Source organism: Lutjanus erythropterus, chromosome 19 (genome assembly GCF_056507025.1).
Source record: "Lutjanus erythropterus isolate fLutEry1 chromosome 19, fLutEry1.hap2, whole genome shotgun sequence".
NCBI classification, from domain to species: Eukaryota; Metazoa; Chordata; class Actinopteri; order Lutjaniformes; family Lutjanidae; genus Lutjanus; species Lutjanus erythropterus.
Window position 1 is genome coordinate 19,693,706 of NC_139335.1, and position 23,047 is coordinate 19,716,752.

At 40.2% G+C, this 23,047-nt stretch overlaps 1 protein-coding gene across 1 annotated transcript; it reads right to left on the reverse strand.

Moving 5' to 3' along the window:
* Window positions 1-1,611: 1,611 nt before the first annotated feature.
* On the reverse strand, window positions 1,612-22,216 carry tlcd4b (TLC domain containing 4b). The gene is made up of 7 exons (XM_084744880.1): window positions 21,874-22,216; window positions 17,607-17,759; window positions 12,880-12,969; window positions 6,560-6,618; window positions 4,818-4,912; window positions 4,623-4,696; window positions 1,612-4,539 (listed from the first exon to the last, which is right to left on the reverse strand). The coding sequence occupies exons 2-7, from the start codon at window positions 17,750-17,752 to the stop codon at window positions 4,203-4,205; spliced, it is 801 nt and encodes a 266-aa protein (XP_084601006.1). The 5' UTR covers window positions 17,753-17,759; window positions 21,874-22,216; the 3' UTR covers window positions 1,612-4,202.
* Window positions 22,217-23,047: the final 831 nt, after the last annotated feature.

Consider the following 23,047-nt stretch of genomic DNA (forward strand, 5'->3'; position numbering starts at 1 on the left):
CTTGAAATATATTCTGTAGAAAACCCTGACAAATACAAAAAACTCCCAGTCTGTCCAGTCCTCAGACATCATACTGTAATTCTTATATATGTAGTTTTTCTTTGTGCACAAGATCTGCATCAGAGTTGAGGATGCTGCTACAACAAGTGCATCAGCATCACTGCTCAGCCAGTTTCAGGAAATCTCCCACACTGCAGTCTATTCATCATAGTGTCATGACTGAACCGAACTACAGTTTCACTCCACGACTATTCACAGCTTTGAGTTTTTAGGAGGCCGGAGAGCTGAGATGTCAGCCGTCCCATCAACTACCTGTATACCTTAGAGAGCTTACGTCGAAAAATATAATTTGATTCTCATCACCTTGGACACTGTGAGCTCATCTTAATGCCACTAAATAACCCATCACAACATTCATAGAGACATACCTCCTGTATTCAGGAGAGCACTAAAATCATCACAAAACAGGCTCCCCGAGAGGGATCAGCTTTGGATTATAATACTTGGCCGGATTAATCATTGTGCAGGCAGATTATAAAAATATATACAGAGTATACATATGGAATACAGAGGAGATAATCACTGGATATTACATTAGAAAGGTCATGCTCATCCAAATCTGGCTGCATCACATCCACCATTTGTGTAAAAGGCACAAGATACTGTAGCCCCTCCTCTGTGGTGACAGACAGAAATACAGGAGATCGCTGAGTTATTGCTCCACAGGGAGTGTGCTTTGTAGTTCCACAGTGAAAACACCACCAGACATTCCCAGACTATTATAACTACCTATCCCAACTATAGATACACAGACTCAAAGGGCAATTCCACCAATTTTACACATCAAAGTCTATTTATATAGACTATAGATATAGAGCACAACTCCAAATGTGTAGAAATCTTTTTGTTGCTCTGTAACAATGCGCTATGTAATAAATCCAAAAAAATGTTTTATTTTGTGTTAACACCCACATTATGTAATAAACAGCCTGCTTGCAATATGCAATATATTTCTCCACATTTTATAATAAATTATTACATACTGTGGTTGGTTTTAAGCAAAGGAATACAGCAAAACTTGACATAGTTTGACCAAAGAAAGATACTACTGATCTACTGAATTAACTGTATCTTTTAAAATGTATTTTGAGTTGGTATGATTCATGCTAGAATGCATTAAATAAAATTGTTAAAGTTTGTTGATTTTTATGAATGAAGTCATACATTTTGGTAGGTTATTACATAATACTGTATTATTACAGTTTCATCAAAAAAAAGAGCAAATTGTGAATTTAATAACCAACGTACCAATGTGGAGAAATTTATTACACATTTTGTTCAGGCTCTTTATTACAAGATGTGGCATTGTATTGTATGGCATGTGTATTACTTATTAACAATTTGGGCTGAAGACTACAAGTTTGACAATGAAAAAAGTGAAAGAAGTGAGCTTACCAGACCTTAGTGACTCAAAGTTACATTAGCCACCATTAGCTTAACATACCTGAATCTCCAACAGAATGTTCAGTAGTCGTTGGTTGCATTATGGGTAATGTAGGCATGTTCTGACAAGTAAAAAGAATGCATGGAATAAAAAAAAAAAGCAATAAGTGCATTTCCATCCACCCTTTTTAATACACAATTTCAATTTGACTGAAATTGCAAAAATAAACCTATTTATCTTGATGTACCGTCTCCTAATATTCACATAAAAGTAGTGGATAAAAATGTGCTTAATTCACATTCTTTTGCAGATTTTCTTCTTTAAAAACCTGGTTACACTTTGCCCTTTGCACATTTGGATGGGAACCTGGCTAAAATCTCTAAAGCTGCATCGATTTTGGAGGACTCCTTTATCCAAAAAAATGAAACTGGAGTAAATATGCAACCTTGTCCTCAGTAAATTTCTAGTTGTGTGACAAAAGCCAAATCTGAAACATCCTCTTGTATCTCTGTCTGCCATGATATCAGCTATGTAGTTAGTAGTGTCTGCTAACAGCAGACCGTACGAGAAGTATCAATGAATTTGTAAAACCAAGTAATGCCAACTGGCATACAGAAGATGTGGCAATGATTAGTGAGTTAGCCATACAGTGTGCAGAAGGTATCTGCATAGCTACTGTATGTGTATATACTGTACTATACAGACATGCAGGGAGAGGAGAAAGGACTCAAATATACATGCATTCAGTATCTGAGAGGCAAAAACATTTACTGTTTTGGAAGACAAACCCCTTTTAGATTAATGCAATCAATATTTAGATGTTACTCATCTATCTTGACTATTCACTAAGGCATCACAGAAATATGTCAATCTCACCATGCTCTACAGTGATGATATAGTTTACACAGAAAACAAAAAAAAAAACATGCAGATTGCCACATTGCTTTTGACAGTGACCACCTACTGTCACAGATTGGTAAATCCAAATCAATTAGGTATTAGAAACCTTTGAAAAATCTTATATTGCTAGCATTCATATCGCAGCAAAACATAGAGCACCATGTCAGTGTTTTTTGGAGGGCACCAAATACAGTGTTTGCATGGTTTGCATGACCTTGGTACCTTGGTGCTATCTAATGAACCAGCGCACTTCCACCAGTTTGGAGCAGAACCGCTGTAATCAAGGACGTCATCAACAGAGGACGTTGCACAATATTCAACAACCTGTAGAATATGACACGTCCACTTTAGTTCCCAAGGAAAACCTGCTATGTTTTGGTTCCACCTGGGAACCAACGTTTTGGCTCCTGAGCCAATTTGCTTTTGGTGGAAATCTCTCAGAACAGAACATGGCCGGTTCCATGTTGGAAGAAACGGCCTAAGTCAGGTTCTCAGAGCCACCAAGGACAAAAGGAGATAAATGAAAATATAAAAGCCTCCAGGGGTGTTTCTCTAGAAAGATACACTGACTGACTGACTGACTGGACACAGTTTGGTGTGAAAGGTGATTCCACTCTGTTTCACTGCATTGGCTGGGATAAGCTCTGAAGACAGTTAGAGAGAGACAGAGAGATGAAGAAGTTCCTCTGAATCAGTGATATCACAACTGATAATATTTTAAAGGCTAAAATCACTCTTTACAGTAGAAAGAAAACAAAAATGTTGATTATCTCATGACTAAGGGATTGACAAAGTCTTTTGTAAGGCAGGGGGAGAGGTAGAACAAAACCAAACTTCCAAGCTGGATGGTGAAGTATCCAGTGAGGCAGAGGGTTGCGATGGATGTAACTGTAACTGCTCATGACTTCAGGCTGTGAAAAATAAGAGAATAAAGAGGGCAAAGTAGAGCACAGCGATGCCAACACGGTGAATACTGAAAAGGCAAAATGGTCTTGTGAGAAGCTAGGGATGTTGGAGAGTGTCTTTCTCTTTCCTGCATGCATATTCCTTGTTGTTTATATATGTATGTATAACCCAAATTGTAAGGAGCTTGGAGGGGCATGGCTGGTGATATAGGCAGGCGCCACTTGTTACAAGGAGGCCACAGCAGGTGATACTGTAGAAGAGGCATTATGGTGTTTGTCTGTCTCTTTTAGTGAGGTCTGATGAGTTTAAGACAAGAGCCCTATAGATTTCTCAAACACTGTATGGGGTCTGATGTGAGAGTTTGTCACTCTGTGGGCCACGTCTCCTCTAGTGTGGACGGCGTATGAACGACAGAAGACTGTCATTCAGGAGCAATAGCTAGCGAGAGATGGTTGTCTTCTGAAGGGGCTAAGCTCTGTTAGACTTTGAGATCTTAGTCCTCCACAATTATTGCTTTCCTGTCTTTCGCAGGCACTTCAGAGGATTGGGCTTTGGCTGAAGTTGAGCAGAGGAGATTAGAGAGGAATAGTGGAGGCGACTGACAGACGGAGTTAGAAGTGTGCTTGTGAGCTCTACCTTGTCGTCTGCGGCCGAATGCTATCACCCAGCAGGATACTTATCTGTCAGCGAAAACACTGAGGCTGCAAAGGCTGGTGCTTGAGTGAGTCAAAGAGCAGTGTCCTTGTCCCATGCCGGGGTCAGAACCTGAGGACTCTTAGCCCGGTCCACTAGCCGACAAGGAGATCGAGGGCTGAGATTGGGGGGGATCGGAGGGTGTGGGTGGGAGGGATGCTGAGACTAACAGCCAAAGAGAGAGGCTGTGAGGTTCCTGGATGCCCAGCCTCCCTCCCTGCTCATGTCTGTGCCTAGACATCCTTTGCTCTACGTGTTTTTAGTCTGTGTGGTTGTTGACGTGCTTCTTGTCTGCCTCTGCTCCTTCTTTGACCTTTCGTCCCCCTCTCCCAGTCAGGACCTTGTAGCAGCCGCGGGTGATCTTGTACATCCAGACGGTGTTTAAGATGTCCAAGGCGATGCAGGAGGTGATCCAGGCGACCTGGGGACCCAAGCCCAGCCGCTCAAAGTCTGGAGTGCCAAAGGTGGCGAACACACTGGCCCAGTAAGATGGCATGACGGCAATGCGCACCAGGAAGAACACCACAGCCATGGCAACACCGTTTAACACCACCAGCCGATTTGAGCGGGGGTACTTTAATGCCTCGAAGAACCACCTGGAGTGAGTGGGTGAGGAAAACGATGTCAGAGGAAGATATAAAACAAAAAGAGTGATTATTCATGAGTAGAGCTGACTCACCTTTGATTCACAAATGGTGTGGACAACTCTGAAATGAGACGAAAGTTGGCAAAGTAGGGAAGCACGCCACGTGTCTGTAATGACCCAGCACACAGACAAGAAAAATGACACAAATACATTATGATACAGGAATACACTGTCCCCAATACCCATTCAAGTTTAAACACCCTGGGTCTTAAAGAGTGATAGACTCACCAGCACATATCCATATGCATACAGCGCCGCCAAGTGGTGACAGACAAAAAAGCTGTCCCCCATAGTGCTCCAGTTACATGCCAGCAGCACGAGGTCTACAAAGGACAGGGTGACAGGTCAGTCAGAAAGCTGGCAAACTGATACATGTGTTTGACTAGGGAGGATGGTTATGTACACAACTACCAAAGAGCAGCAACTGCACCAGTGGAGGAAATACAGAGAACAATGTGGAAGGCTGACATGAAATCTAAACTGTGGTCATAACCTTCAATTTCTGAAAACAGACTGAGTCAAGTATACTAAGGTAGACAAAATACTCCATGAACAGGGCTTTCTGACTTATGTTGTTCCCTTTAAACAACCTCAACCTGAAAATGACAAGCTAAAGTGCAGAGTGCTGAGCCTCTTTGGGCCAACAATTCATTAAGTGTAATATAACCAGCATTAGATTGGTGTTTGTAACTAAAATTAAGTTCCTTTAAATAACAGCAACTTCACCACTGGTGAATCCAAGAACAGAAAAGGTTAAAAATGTACAACCCCAATTCCCCAAAAAGTGGGACATTGTGTAATACTTAAATCAAAACAGAATAAAATGTTATGCAAATTACTTTCATTTGTATTCAACTGGATACAGCACAAAGACAAGATATTTAATATTCAAACTGATAAATGTTATTGTCTTTTGTAAATACAAACTCAATATGAATTTGATGCCTGCAACACATTTCAAAGAAGTTGGACCAGAGGCAACAAAAGACTTTGATAGTTGTGTAATGCTTGGATCATTCCACTGGTAAGCAGACTAAATTGGTAACAGGTGATCATGATTAAGAACTTGGAATTTAGGGATTTCAGCATCTACAATCCATAATATAATTTATAGGCAAGGCCAAAAAACAACACTGAATGCACATGACCTTTGACCCCTCAGGCGGCAATGAAAAAACCTCACATGACTGTATAAAGGATACTACACAGGTTCGGGAACACCTCGGAAAACTTGCAAATAAACATCTGTTGCTGCATCTACAAATACAATTTAAGACTCTACCAAGCAAAGTTAAAGCCATACATCAACAACATCCAGAAACACTGTCAAATTGGTGCATAATTAAGTGCCAAATACAACAACAGAAAACAAGTCTTATATCAAGCAAAAATAAGAACGAATTTCATGTTCAAAACTTCAACAATTAATGTTTTCAGCTCCCAAACACTTACTGAGTGTTGGTAAAAGAAAAGGTGATGTATCACAGTGATAAACTTGCTCCTGTCCCAACTTTTTTGAGGTGCAGGTATCAAATTTAGAATGAAAAGTTAATCAGTTTGACCATTAAATATCTTGTATTTAATTGAATATGGGTCAAAAAGGTTTTTATTTATGTTTATACAATGTCTCAACGTTTTTTTGGAATTGGGGTTGTAGAAAGCACAATAAAGAGGACATTTCACACTAAGAAGTGTCATCTAAACTTAACCTTTGGTTATAACCTTAAATTTGAGTCAAGTATGCAGGACAATGAACCTCTTATATTTACTTATCAAGGTGCAGATTGCCAGATGTATTTTATAGCCAACAGTGCGGTTAATGACAGGCCTGACGTCAGTGTTCCTAACTATAATCAAGCTGCTTCAGATTTAAGTTTTCCTTCCTGTGTTTACACTTTAACCGACTGCCCTCATAGACTTTGCGTGGGAATAAGAAATGATAAACAGAAATGAAAACAAAAGTAGCTCACCATAAAGGAGGTAACCACAGGTTATGGCTACATTTAGTTTGACGAGATTGGGGTCACCCCTGTGGAACAACAAAGAACACATTGTAAAGGTAATTACAAAGGTAATCAACACAGCTGTAACAGTACAACCCTCAAGATAAACACGCTGGGAGGATAAAAAAAAAATTAAAGCACTCACAGTATGCTCCTGTGATCAATAATCTACTCCTGTGAAGAGAACATGATGCATTTTTTGCAGGCTAATTGATGCAACTAACTCACTAACCATGAATCACCAAGTAAGGTCATTCAAAGTTGATTGTTTACTGACTGTCTGATGATGTTGATGAGCTTACAGTGGTACTCCTGTGCATAGTTAGGTGTTCATTAACAAGAACAGCATGTTGTTTGAACAACAAATTAGAACGTCTGTTACTTTTTTAGTCTCTAAATAAATGGTAATCAGCAGTTCAGGTCACAGACTCATGACGTGCTCTGGTGACCGTTAGGTGTCCTTGCAAATAACATCTGTTCAAAGTAACAATGAAGGTGTCTCTGCTTTAACAGACATCCGATCCTGGTATCAGCCACAAGTATCGTATAGCCAGTGACTGACTGAGCACTTGTGTAACAGAACCCCGCAGCACACATACTGTATAAACATACACACTCAAAAGCTTGATGCGCGCACACACACCTGCTGTACGATAGCTCACCTTACCCAACAGATGACCCTGAGCTTTTATCCTTTAACTTTTATTTTGCATATTGCATCTGAGGAGCACACCATCCACCCTGAGTCCATAAGAGTTATATGAAAATATCCTCACTCAGGGTTGCTACAGCTTGGCAAGTTAGTTTTAAGACTTTCTTTAAAGTGGCAGCCAGAATTGAATTTAAGTCCAATCGAAACTGAATTGTAAAAAAAAAACTATATTGATTACTTAGCATTAGGAGCAATTTTGCCCAAATGTAGTATTTGGGAAACGATAACAAAACAACATTAAAAATCAGAATCATCAATCAAAAGGCACAACTCTCTGAGAACTTTAATTCTGAATAGCTATTCTACAGCTCGCTATTCTTTCAAAGCTCAGTTAACATCCATGCTGCAAACAAAATCAGTATAGCTGGTTCTGCTATCCTGATCTGTGTGACATCAATGCAAAAGGCATCCAGTACATTATTTAAAGGAGAACTCTGTAATATATTTACTGTAACAAATCATAAAATAGCCCTGATACGTCATCAGCGATAAAGTTGAAATACTTCTCTGACAATGAGGCAACAGTCATGGTGTCGACATTTCTATTTCAGCCCATAACTTGTGTTATTGTTTACCTGTTTCACCTTCATTAGAGTTCAAATTATTACTGAATGTTCACTGCATGAGTAACTGTCTGTTTATAAGTCGTAAGAAATCATTAATATTCTTTTAGAAGGAGTAGATGTTTATAACGCTTCAATTAAACAATATATTATTGGTGTCTGGCAGGCTGTCACTGAACTCAAACTCCAGAGTGTGTTCAGAGATACTAGGCTTGAAATGATCATCCTTGGCTTGGTCACATTTTTAATGAAGCTTTCTTTCTCTCTCTCTGATTACATATCTAATCTAATGTCTGCTTCACAAGAGAGTGCTCCTTCTGTTAACTGATCAGTTGTATCACTTTACCGCTGCACTTAAGACAGAAATACAGCAAGCAAATATGAGCTTGGATAACACCCAACCTACCAGATAGTGTGATATTCAGAGAGTCTGCTGTCACAGAGTCCAAAGGCTTCCTGATAATCACATCAGTGTGATCCAGCATCAGTTAATTAAATGTACAGTAAAGCCACGCTCCTCCCTCAATGTATGGTTAACCGACTGGAATCTTGCCCAGAAAGAGATATGGAGCATTTTATTCACAAAGTGCTCCAATAGCCCTGACTCAATGGGCCTCATCTAAGAACCACTCGTGTGAACAAATCTGCTCTTAAGCGGCTATATTTGTGTTGTTCAAAGTCATAGTTATTTCTAATTATTGAAAATACCAGTGAAAGTACCCTGATATCATGTTGAACAACAACATTTCTTTCTTTTCTTTGTCGCAAGTATTAACCACTTTTGAGGGATCACTGCAAAAAATGTGTGTTTATATATTCTATATAAAGAATATCAGCCAATATTAAATATCTGATTTGATTTACTTCCCAGTGTCGGTCAGACCTTTGTCTGATTTTCTCTGCAGGGGGAAAATTAGATGACATATATCCTATAAAAATTATAATGCCTTCACATCTGAATTAATTGAAAGTTCGAATATTAAAATTGGCTAAAATTTAAATGAAAAATAGTTACATTTTAATCTATTGTTAGCTGTATCACTTCAGTGTGCATTATGGATAGCTAATTTTTCTTACATTTTTTAATCTTTATTTTACAGGCTTGAGTTTTTTTTAGCATTGCAACAGCAATTTAGTAGTTACTTAGTATACTGTGACCCTCACACAGTGCTTTCACACCTGAAGTCTGCACCAAGGTCTGTTGTTAAATAATATACATTTGATCAGGGTAGTTTTCGTCTCTCTTTGCAATTATGTGTGCAAAATAACCAAAATGTGTTGGAATATTTGTATGTTTTGGTCAACTGACTCTTTATAAAGAAAATAATGTCAACTTTTTCCTGGTGGTGGCCCAAAGTTCGAAACTGTAATTTTGGTTCAAATCAAATTGGAAAAAGCAAGGCAGGTGTGAAAACACCCTTAGTCATTATGCAGGCTGTTCAGGGTAAAATGACCTGTATTCTATTCTCTGATTTATCTCTGACTTTCACATTCCCTTGACTGTCCCTCATCCAAGTTGTGGACCGCTTTGCTTTAAGGCTGCTTTACACTGTGCGATTCTGGCCTGTCCTGAGATGAAAGCTAATGTGAGAGAAAGGTGATAAAATCCATGGACTGTCAGACGTGTCCACTGATGGCTGATGTGGAACTTTGGTGTCCAATGACAGCTGGCGGCAAAATTCTGACAGTGCCAGTAATTTAGGACCAAAAACTCACAGTGTGACTGCTGCTACGACCCAGACCTAAAAATAGAATATACATTAAATTCTCCAGAATACTCTGTCCGGTGCTACATTTTATGAGTGCCATTGCTGAATAAAGTTCAGAGAAAAACACACACGCACGCACACACACGCAAACCAAAATTAATGGAGGCAAAACAGAAAAGAATTTTTTGAAAAAGTGGGAAAACCTTGCCAAGCTGTGGAGAAGCAGACTGGTGGCTGTAGCTGTAGCGCTTCAATTCACCACACATTCATCACACAATGTGACATGCCTCATATTGACATTGTACAGTCACAAGCACAGAACGGCACCAGGATTTTATTAGACCCATCTTGCAGAGCATGACATGCAATAAACTTACACAACCACTGTTATAGCACAGCCTAAAGCCATCTTTAGAAAGACATTTTAGTCAATCAAATTTCATTTTTGTTTTATCTTTGCTTGTGTTCTGGTAGAGCTCTTGATGACATGTTGTTGACAACTAGTCATACTTTCTTTTTTTTTTCAGGTCCTTTTCTATGACTACTAAAACTGCAACAATTATTAGATATTCATCTGTTGTGAAATCTGTCTTTTAAACTTTTGGGTAACTTTTTTTTTAATTAAACAAATAGAGCAGAACATATAGAAATTTGCAGGCATCTGTTATTCAAATGATCATAAATCACAAGCCCATTATGGCATTTATCAAAACATTAAAACAAGTGGTTCAGTGAGCCGTTTTCACATCAACACACCCTCTCATACACACCAGACACTGAGCTGCTCTATTAACACATGTGGCTCACCTCGACTTTGGACTAGAGAGTTGGCAGGTTTAAATCCAGGTCAACAGACATTTGTCTTCACACATACAGTCCCTTTTGGGCATCTAAGTAATTGTTGCAGTACATGTGTGAAAGAGGTTTTGGAATACTCACAAGTCTTAAAGGAAATAGTAAAAAAAAAGTTTAGGATAAGAATACAAATAAGTTCTTTCATGGGGCCAAATATCTTCAGTGTCAACTTGGAAAGTAATAAAATGTGTCAGAAACCTTTAGGTTAAATGTCATATCAAAACCAGGTTGACTCTACAGCTCTACACCACACTGACATTTGGTCCCTCGTTCTCCTCAGTCGGTCCTGCACATGTAAGGTTCAAGTCCAGATAAGCCAATCAAAAGAACGCAGCAGAGGCGTGGTGGTCAGACACGGTGCTTGTTAACTGAATGGATTATTATAACGGCCTGGGCTGCACTGCCAGCTGGAGTGACACAGTGAAAGAGCCTGAGCAGCAGCTGAAAACAATGCAGGTTTCTAACAGCACGGCTCTGGCCACTCGAGTGCTGTTCAGAGCAGCAGGCAGAACAATGCTGCTGTGTGACAGGTCTTAATGATGCTGCAATACAATCAGATTGACTGGAGAAATTATACTTGCATCACTCCAGTGCTGCAACTAGATGAGCTTTAAGGCATTAGGATATCGGGGGGGGGGGGGGGTGTATAGGTGCTGGTGGGTCAAGAGGATAAGATGAGGAAATAAGCAGACATAACACACTGCAGGGCTCAAGTTAGAACGGCAATATTACGCAGACAAAGAAACTATTTTCACAAAGAAATCACCTTTTCCATGTGGGAGCTAGAGCTGCTGTAATCACCTGATTAATCGTCGATCGGAAGAAAATTAATTGCCAATTACTTTGATAACCGATTAATCGTTTCACTCATTTTTCAACAAAAAATTGATGTGAATGAATTCTTAAATGTGAGGATTTACTGCCTTTCTTTATCATTTATGATAATAGATGAAGAGTCTGGGTTTTGTTCTGTTGGTTGGACAAAAGAAGCAATTTGTTGCTTTTTCTATTGTACCACCCTCTGAATACAGTGGTTACTGGTTTGCAATGTTTTTTATGCATTTCACAGTTTATAACAATAACAATATTTTCTCTCTTTGAACTGCTTTTATACTTTTGCATATTATTTTATTTATGCTTACTATCTATTACACTATTTTGCACTTTTTACTGTGTTATACTTCTTTTACTTTAGTTTATACTCTTACATCACTATGCTAAGATGTAAGATGTAGCTGTATGATGTTAAGATGTACCCTATTAGTATTAGCATTAGCATCTGTCCCAAAAAAAAAAAACGGTTAAGACAAAGAAGCTTGGAGAGGAGGGCTGAAATACGAAGCACCTGAACACTCTGCAGATGAAGATTGGTAGGAGGAGGAGGGAGAAAGCCCCTTGCTTCAGTCCCTTCACTCCTCTCTCTTGACCCCCTACCCCCACTTTCTTTTTTCTCCCCTTTTTCGCTCCATCAGCGATGCTAGCCGGGGCCGACACAGACAATAAGAGAGAGGGAGGTGTGCTGCATTGATTCGACAGCCAGAGACGTGGGGTACAACAGACAGCTAGAGGCAGGAGGAGGTTCGTGGAGGGCTGCTGGTGTGTGGTGCAGGGGGGTAGGGGGTGGTGGGGGGGTGATGGGTCTACAAGAAGTGGGGGGGGTGCATAGAGGACTAGGCTGCTGTTGTTTATTATGAAAAGGAGCCTTGTTTGTGGGATTCTACTCTGTCTGCTGCTGGAGAGCCAGAGAGGAAGTGAAACAGAAGGAAAAGGAAAGAAGAGAAAGGAGAGAGACGGGGAGGAAGGATAGAGTATTATGAGAATATAAGAGAGAACTGAGAGACAGAAATGTTTTAAAAGACTGATTGAGATATTGGAAAAGAGAAAGAAATGGGGAGGGAAATTACCATTTCTCTTTTTCAAGATTCATTGATGCGAATAACACAGTCAGCAGTAGCAGAGAGTGAGTGGGAGACAGAGAGAAGACAGTAAAGACAATAATCAAAGGCTAAATCCACTGAATCTACAACTCTCTGGAGACTCCGCTGACACATTAGATCCGTCCTCTCCCCCCTTCCCTGTTTCATTCTGATGAAGGGAATGCCATCATCATCTCTCCAAAGGTATTAACTACCAACCCTGACGATCCTTCACTACCACCCACCTCCCATCTTCATCCCTTCATCTGTTTCCTCCCTTCCCTTGTGAGCTAGACATGGCTGCCGGTCTGAAAAGGCAGATGTGAGAAGACAGGTTCCTCCGAAAAGCGCCTAAAGCATTCACACTATTTTTTTTTTCTTTTTTCGCCTGCCGAAATGACAAACTGTAATGTGTCAGTATTTTGGCTTTTCCATCATCCTTACTTTTGTGTTTATGGGGTTTATAGGGACGTATTTATTTGCATGTCACACATTCTCCTGATTTATTTTGTCATATTAGAGTTCCTCTTACCAGACAGGGTTGGCGTTGACCGCATCATCAAACCACAGGATGTACAGACAGAACAACCCCACAATCAGGGCGTGCACAGTCGACACCAACCTGGGGATAAAAACAACACACACAAACACACATACACATTAGATGAAGTAGTAGAAAATATGATGACAGACTAGGGATTTGGTGTGGGTAGTATGGCCAAAAATAATATCATAATATTTCAAGGTTTTCTGCAATAATGATTTTCTTGATGATATGAAAAAATACTAAAAAATATTTTTGGTTTAAAGCTATAATAAAAGCGGTTGAGCTCTCTACACAGGATTTTTGGCTCTCCTTCTGCTAAGTTATTGCATTGGGTCCCTTTTGTTGTTACTGTCTTCTTGTGCTTCTCACATATTACTGTGGTTTATTGAACATCTGATCTTTTCTAACCAAATCACTTCCACATGACTGAAGTCACTCCATTTTTTTGAACCAATTCCTTCATCTTGGAGTTGGCAGCAATAATACTTTTGTTCTCAGCCATGCTTGTTGTTGCTGTGTGTAGCAACAAATCGGAATTTTGCTATTATCGTGATAGAAATTTGTTTTCATCGTGAAAAAAAATTTGAACGATATATTGTGACAGATACGATATGACACGTCAGATCCGCCTCCATTTGTCAAAAACAAAAACAGTTGTGCCAGAGTCATCTGTAGAAGTGCTTTGCATGCGAGTTTGAGTTCAAATTCGCCAAAACCAATATGCCAATGGTACCAACAAACTTTTTTCTGAGGAGAGAGTTATAGTTCAGGTTAATGTTACATTCACAACATATCCAAAGTGTTATCCTTGATCCATATCCTGAAAATACACAATATTTGCAAGCTATACACTACAGGCTACCATGTTTAGGTTAACGTAGAGTAACCATAGCTCACAGTGGTACGCTACCATCCTGACTCCTTACTGTTCAGTCTGTGTCATCCGTAATCAAATTATAACTTGAGCATTTCAAATTTATTATCAGACTAATGGTCTGTCACTGTGTTAGTAAATTTAAACTACTGCTACTCTTCTGAAAGTGATCTGATTTGAAGAGGTTTTATTTCTGGTGGCAAAGTAAAATAACAACCACTGATTTTTTTTTTTCCCTGTGGTATTGAATTGGGTATCGATAATCATGGTATTTCACTGGTATTATATTGATTATAAATTTTGTGACATCTCTGTGGCATTCCAATAGAAGTTTATATTCTGCAGCTGTAATGGAGAATTATTAAAATCTGGGGTGCTAATGTTTCTGCTGTCTTCTCATGCCTGCATACATTATGTAATTATATCTATGTTATCCCCTGTGTCCACGTGAGTGTAACTTCTGTTTTATCAGGCCTGATACAGCACACCCCTGACCTTTGGAGTGGTTATCTGGCCCAGTGAAGAGATGCTCCAGAGGTCCAGTGGCCCTTATCTCTCGCCTACCAGAATCACAGTTCCTCCTCTGTCACCACACAGTGTCTCGGGTACAGCAGTCCCTGTCCACAGGCCGCAGCTGCTGGCCTGAGCCCCAGCCAAGACTGGCTCTACAGATCAACTACTGTATGAGAGGATGAGTCCATTCTTACTGCTGAATCAGACTGTAGTGTCTAAAAAGGGAACAGCCATAGAGGAACTTGGCTAAAGGAAACTTGTAAAATAGACTGTCAACATTGCCATCTGTGTTACCAATCTCACAGCCACTCGCTGGCTCTCTGATTTTACTGAAAAGTTGTACTTGGTCTCCTTTACCAAAAAGATGCTTTATATGATGTTAAAATATGTGTGGTCATGTATAGTTGTTGATGTTCTTATGGCAATAAATGTCTCATTCATTCATGTATTAATTCAAGTTCATAATTATATTAAAAAAAAGAAAGAATGGACCATTTAAAAGAAGAGAAATGAAAATAGAGAAAATAAAAAAGGTGGACAGATGCATAAATCAACAATATTAACAACAGGCTTCTAGTTTATTCAGCTGTGTTCAACATGCAATCCTGCCGTTTCTTTGGAAATGCTTTCTCCCTGCTCTCCATGCACTTAAGTTGTGGTTACATAAACAACATACTGACACACTGAGAGCTGGCTGTTATGCAACAGTAGGCCACTCTGAAGTGAACCATCACCAGTGCCTGGCCTTTGACTTGTTTTGGACCATTCCTTGGTCAGTACACCCTGTACTTTCAAATATGCACAGAAAGACTGACGTGAATACTGTAGCTGTATGAACGAGGGATTATTGATGAATACTGACAGACACCAAAAAAGATGGACAAAAAGGAGGACTAAATAGCCAATAACTAGGAGTCAGTGAATGATGTTATGCAACTGCAAATGATTCCCCTCTGAACTTCACCCCTGAGGGTCCTGCTTGAAACTTAAAACCACTCTGTGCTCTACCAGCCATTCACATCACAGCTGTAGTTCTGTGGACTGATGAAGCACATCAAGGTCCATTTCATCAGAGGTGCATCACGAAAAATACATATGTTTGCTTAACAGAGGTCAGTTTTGTCAGGATGTCATAACTTTGCGTGTCAGAGAATACTATACTAGGGAGGTGTGTCTCAGTTGGTCTACAGGCCCATCTGCGATACAACATGAAAATCATAAATACTTTTTTGCAAGTGTATGTATCAAAGAAACAGCGAACACAAAACAGTTCAATAAAATACAAAATGCCGGGACGTATGTCAGTTTCAGCAAATTTTGCTTTCCAAATCCCATCCATTAACCAATAAGTAAGGTTTATTTTTAAGAAATAACACAAACATGATGTGAAATATACGAAGCACCTTTTGTCCCCATGTCTACATCACACTAGTTAGCTTCTGGGCAAGGTCATTAGAAAATTGCGTTGACCGAGAGGCTGAACTACTACGCGTCCATTTGAGAGTATGCTGAGGCCTTGAGACAGAGACTCTGAATGAGGAGCTCACTGGATTGCATCTCCAAGTCTGCAGCTGACAGGTAGCTTTCATTTCTGAGAACTGTGCAGCAGTCGGTGGTCAGAGTTTGAGTTTTAGCTCATCCTCAAAGTGTTTTTCAACGTGTTTAGTCACAGTAGCTGTCAATGGTATGATATACATCGGCTCTTTGAATCCCTCACTCTCTGCCACAGTAATTGGCAGCAAAACCATTTTTTTAAACGCAGGTGAGCCCACTAATAATAGGCAGTTGACCCTTTTCCTACAGCAAGTAGACCCATCTGCCTTTCTGCATCGCTGGAAAGCCGAAACTCAGCTCATGTCTGTGCAGGGGAGCAGAGAGAAAGAAGTCTTTAAGGGGGCTTTCACATCAGGGACACAGGGCCAGATCAGAGTACACTTGACCCCAAAGTCCAATTGTACAATCGTAGTCAGACACAGTGCAAATCAATAGTGCCTAATGTGAACAATCTAAAACTGTCTGTGTGTTCAGTTCTCTCTCTTCAGACTTTTGTAGCTTCTAAATGAAATCTCTGTGGTTTAAAGTTTACTTTCTCTCCTGTGTAGCTGTTTGTACTTTCAGGCATCTGCTGTATTTTGCTGTTTCATGTTCACTTTTTGCTGTATAGGAGTCGTGTAACATCACTGCTGATGAAAACACAACAATTCCTGATTTTGCCTCCTCACAAAAAAAGGTTATAGATAACAAAATCATTATCATGCAGCTTGAACTGTATGGCCTACACTGACTGTGTGTTACAGTGAGAAACAGACTGATAGATCTACTGTATATTTGCTCTTCTCCTCTCTCTCGTCTCCCTCTTCATCTCCCTGCAGTTCTCGAATTGTTACGAATTAATAACCATAGATATGAATAATCCTGGGACTTCAAATTAAACATGGATATCATGCACCACTATTTAAAATTAAATAAATTAAAAAACAAAAAAAGACAGAAGAAATCAACGCAGTTTAGTTCACGTTTAGGACTGTGAACTTCAAAATTCAAAACCATGAACATGAACAATCTGCATGAACTGAACTTTGAGCTAGATCTGTTTAAGTGTGAACTTGCACAACACTGTGCAAGCTAATCTATAGGCCGTCATGCATAACTGGTCAAAAAAAGTCGCGGTTAACTGATTATGGGTTAACCGTTGACATCCCTGCCAGTACTTTCCCGAACTTTCACTAAAGTTTGCCTCATCCTTGCAGTATTTCTGTGTACATTTTTAGCTATTGTAGGAAAAAAATGTGATAACATTTGGTTCACATTTTCGAAAGAAACAGCTAGCCTGGCTCTGTCTGTCTCTAAAACTCACTAATTAACATGTCGTTTTTTTAATCCGTACAAAAAGTGTAACATGCTAATTAGTGATCTTTAGAGGTGCTGGTAGGTGGATCTTGTAACCTCCAACCAGAGCCAGGTTAGCGGTTTCCAGTCTTCTTAAATACTCTCTTGGACAGAGAAAGAATATTTCCAAAATTCAAACTATTGCTTTGAACTTTCTGACTGATTTTTCTGGCTAGGTTGGTGGGCTAAGGTTCACTCGATAATGAGGGACCCTATCTTTACAGCAGTGCAACCAATCACAGACAAACATGATAACCTTTTGTAACTAGCTATGGTGAGAGATATGTGGACCTCTTATTATTAGGCCCTGAGCTCAGAAACTGCCACAGCATTTAACAATGAAAAAAAAGGTATTGTCAAAGCATTTACAGGTTTGATGATGCATATGACAAAAGGCCTGCCTACAGCAGGGGAGTTGTGGGTTTGTGTTACTCACCTGGAGTTCCACTCTGTGAGCTTGGTGTCAGGCAGCCGTCTATAACCTGCTGTGATGGCGGAGGAGAGCCGCGGGCTGGCCACAGAGAAGAGAAGCTGGAAACCCACGAAGCTGCCAGCTACCACGGTCAACTCTCTCGTCTCCATCACTCACCTACACACAACAGGGGAGGAGACAGGAGGGGTGGGGTGGGGGCAAGAGGATACAGAGAGAGTGATACACATGGACAGGTTCAATCGATGACTGTCTGTCAGTCATCCTGGGCAGTGCCAGAGGAGAAACTGAGGTGGTGGGGGTGGTGAGAGGGTGAAGCAGCACCCTGTGTGGTTCATCCAGTCCACAAAGAAAAGAAGAAAGGGAAGAGACAGAATAAGGGAAAAAAATATAAGCCCAAGACATGGGCTGTCTAATGCAAGTGACATGAGCGCTTTAGACAAGCAGGACAGTTTATAGAGGGGAGAAAAGAAGATGAAAGGTACAAGAGAGGCACTAGAGTTAAGGGCAACAGAGGGAAAAATACAGAGTGGCAAAAACAGAAAAAAGTTATTGGGTGTTATTGGTGAATACAATACAAAGCACAGTATTTAGATTTGGAATAAATGGTATGCATTATTATGCATATTTTGCAAGGGGATTACAGTGGGTTGTTTAGGACACACCAAAAAACCCTGAGAAGAAAACAAAGGCTGAGCGAGGAAAGAAAAGAGGATTGTCAAGATGAAGCAATGCGTTCAGCTCATGAGACAGAGGCTGTGGGAGACTGTGTAACAAGTTTCTAGGCTGTATTTACCTCAACAATGCTCTTCATTTTTTCCACATCTAGGTTCAAATCATGTGTATATTAGGTTTGGGTATTTTAGTTTCTTTCCTTATTGCTGTCATTCTAACTTATCTTACAGATTTAAGTGTTATCACTGTTGATTGTGTAATTGTGGTGGACCAATATAAAGTTAAATTGATAAGAAGTAACCCTGGATGTAGACGTGCAAACTAACAAACAAATGCACATACACAGTGTGCACACTAACTGAAGACATTTGTTTACCCTCTCTCAGGTCAACAAACTGGAAGCCTGTCTTTTCAGTCCGTGGAGCAGCAAAAATAGTTTGTTTGAATGGTCTTTTTCAGGCATGGTCAAATGAAAAATAGAGAAGGAAATTAATCTTTCAGTCCACAAAGTCCTTTTTCCATTTACTGTACATTGACCTCACAACTCAGAATGTAATCTTATTGGTTTTCTGAGCTGCTTGTGTTCAAGAGCAAAAAATTCTGTCTCAGGGTCAGGCTGGTGCATCAAGAACTCGCTGGCCTAACTCCCAAGCAAAGCTGTCAAATGTAGACTTTTTTTGATACCACATGTTTAAAATGCACAATATTTGTCAATATTAGTATCTAAAGTAACAAACAAGTGCCTGTTCAAGACTTTACTTCTGTTCAGTTGTTACTGTCCTGCTTGAAAGTTTTCCCTGCAGCAAAACCAGACCGTTACTTTTTGTGTACCAGCAGTGCAGGTTGTCAATTTAAGCAAATGACAAAATCCAATTCTGTGTGCCTGGGGCTTTTTTTCTTTTTGCTGTAGTAAGAAGAGGTATCCAATGCTGAGAAATACAGAATAATAATAAAATAATAGTATTATATTTTTTAATATTAGTATTATATCACAGGATTAAAAAGTTCATGATTTTGCCCAGTTGGGCAAGTGGGTGAGTAATTTACTTGCTCGCAGTAAATTTTTACTTGCACGTTTACAAATGGTCCTACTAAGTCCTTTTTAAATAACAAGGACGTAAACTGTAAACCATTATGTTTAACTGAGAGCTCAAACCTCTATAAAATGTCAGAAAATAGTGAAAATGTCCATGCACTTTCTTAAAGTCCAAGGTGATGTCTTTGAAAGTTTTGTTTTGTCAGTCTAAACCCAAAGATGTTTAGTTTAATAAGAAAATTTATAGAAAAAGCAGGAAATTTTAATATTTGAGATGCTGAAAACAGCATTTTCTACCATTACTTAAACAATTAACTGACTATATTGAAGTTTAATAGTTAAATTCTTTTTTTATCACTTGCACAGTAAGATAAGTGAGCTGGTAGATTTACTAGATTTACTAGCCTGACAAGGCATTTTTGTGGCATTATCCTTTTTATTTTGGTATTGTAACAACTCTATTCCCAAGAGCAACTACAGGGGTCCTAGCAATCCTTTGCCCTAAACTTGGACTGAGGACACAAATCCTGATATCACTAGCAGCTTGTAAGCATTCCTCATTTCCTCACAGTTATTTTGATGTGCACAAAAACCGTCATGTGGCTTTTTTCTTCAACCTTTCCACCTATTACAACTGCAATTACAGCAAAACTAAATGTGCCCATGTACCAGCAATAACCACTAAAATAAAAATAGAGACCGACAGAGGTCACAAAGTCCACAGGAAATACTTAAACTGCATCCTCATCATGACCTCTCATTTGTTCTTTAGTAATATCAGCTATTACAACATACTGCTGCCGGTTTGGACTCTGGCCTGACGAATGCACTGGAATTCTGATTAAACCACAGAAATTGTGCAAGCCATTTAAAACCACTTACTCCTGGGGAGCTCATGATTATGACTGTGCAAGGTTACGATTACTACTGATCATCAGACACAAAGGTAGAAACTTATCATGTAGCCATAGATTTTGTGAAGGCATTCTCTTTGCAAAGCGACCTAAAGTCACTCAGCCTCTGGGAAGCAGCACATGACACTTAAGGCATGTACTAGCCTACATTAAGTTCTATTTTTACTCAAAAATGTCTAATGTCATGCATGCATACTGTTCCGTAAAATACACAGAAACAAAGCACAAGAACAAGCTGCTGAAGAAAACAAAGCACCCCAAGACGAAGTGCCACAAGCGAAACCCATCAATTTAAATAGTGCTGTGAAGATTACAGCTATGCTCAGAGCAAATCCTCAGAGGCAATCTTCAGAACAATTTTCCACTTGAGCTCTAGAAACATCTACAGAATAAACTCCAAAATGGATCAAAATAGACAGGATGACAACTTTCAAATTTCCCACAAATCAAAGCAACAGTACTAAGTGGAACTCCCACTCCAATGTGCTTTCCAATGCCACATTCATTCACTCCAAACTGTCCAACGGGGAAGCTGAGGAGACGCACCACACTGAGAGACTCTTATTGTCCCCAGGAGCAGCTATGCACATTCCTGGGCCACGTTGATCATATGCAGCATGTGCCTGAATAATTCATCGGCATTCTTCACCTGACAGGCTGGTTCACACCGCCCCATGGGAAGGAGCAGCACACGCACACACACACACACACACACACACACACACACACACACACACACACACACACACACACACAACCTCCTCACTGCAGTTGACAGCCCGGACAGGAGAGGTGCTCAGCCGTCCACATTTGACCTTGTTCCGCTGGACTATCCTGCTGCTGTCAGCAAACCATGACCCCGTGACATATCGACCAAACATAAATAATAGCGGTTCAATTTCCCCCCCTGTTCCTTTGGAAATCCAAACCGGCCTCTGTCTACCGCATTGCTACACAAGACCAATGGGTTTGACTCGCTCTGTAGCTGCTCTCAAGCCTTGGCTAGCCTGATCACACCAATCTCTGCAGGCATGACATGAATATTGATAAATAGCTGGTAATTGCTGTGGTTTTCAGCTGACTGAGATGTTTGCTTCTGGCGCACAGAGTCATACAATAAGTGGACGCTCCCTTCTGTGATTTGGAGTATTGTGCACACCGCACAATAGCAACTGGCGTGGGCTGCCCAAAGTAAAAGATACATGTAAAAGAAATTGTCTGCCTCTCCTTGATTAAGTCCTTTATCATTTTGCTTTGCAGAGGGTGCATATGCATGGTAAAGCACTGCAGATTGGGACTGGCAAGCGACGTGTCAGCACCATAACTATGACATCGGTCACATTATCTCCAGGAAACGCAGTTTAACAATACAAACCAGACATGTGTTGAACGAGTTGTAACAAGCAGACGAGCCCAGCGGCCAATACGTGGTTTATCTGGAGCAAAGTTAAGTGAAAGGACCGCTGCTGGTGCTGCTACGTATGCTGTTGTTGCTGCTGCTGCTACCGACAAGGCAACAGAGCTGTTGCAGTCCCAAGATTTGTGCGGTCAAAAAAATACCTAGCTTATATTGCGTCCGATTAACACAGCCCGTGTTGGTCTGCGGTGTCTTTAATGTGGTGGAGGCAGTTAGGGAGAGCTCTGTTACCTGCTATCCGTCGCATAGGTCTGTGTAGGCGGATAAGCTCCGGTGTAGCCGCCGTCTTCTCCACTTTCTTACAACTTGACGTTAGCTAGCAAGTCGGCTAAACTGCTCCAGCTCGCTGTCTCCTCTCGCTGTCTGAGCGACCCGACCGAAGAAAGAACCAGACAAACAACAGCCTCCTCTGCTACCAGTCCCAACAACCATCACAGCTGGAAGAAAAACGTCTTTCCTCGCCGCTTTGTTTCTCCGCTGACATGTGTTTCGAGTTATGAATCCGAAAGAAAAGTTTTTTTACTCGTTTTATTTTGGCGTTGACAGTAGGAACCAACCGGTGACGTCGGAGCGTGCCCACCCCCTCGTGCTCACGCCCCCAGGCAGAGGCTACACCCACAAGGAACAAAGGCCACATCGAAATTATTATTATCAATATATTGACGATCAGGGTTGGGAGGGTAACTTTAAAAATGAATTGCAGTTACTGATTACGTGTTAAAAATGTAGGCACTAACCTGATCCAAGTATCACAATATGATGTAGCTTGATTACTTCCAGTTACTTTTAGATTACCTCAGTATAAAATAACGTGAAATTGTTTAGCCTAATATAATACTTTATGTTCGTTGTCAGGTTTATTAGTTGGTCTAGCTACTTTTGCTGTGCGCAATTTTTTGATTGATTGGTTTAAAAACAAAAATGGGCGAAATTTTCATCCAGTTAAAGTATTTCTTCACGAGGTCATGATAATGAATTGGCAACTGTATAAGGTCTCACATGAGAGTGGTGTTGAGACTTGTTAGCTGTTGTAATGTATATCGTTCTTTATTTTGCATTGTATTTTTGCAATGTAATCCTTTTAGCGGATAGCGGATACACCTGTCAGGTAAGCCCAGGTGCCCCGATTAATTCATAAATGAGTTTATGCCGAACATGCAATAAACCAATCAGAAAGTCGGCTCTCATCACCTTTAAGATTAGGTGCACCAGGAGCGCGAAGCGGTGGCAGCATGACCGCGGAGTTACCAGGAGGAAACAAAGAGAAAAGATTTTCAAGTGAGGAGACCGATGTCCTATTTCGAGAAGTTAAAGCGTGAGAGCGCGCAATAAAGGACGTTTCCAAAGCAGCTTCATATGTAAATAGTTTTTTTTCTCCCCATCAATGCCTGCAAAAAGTAATACA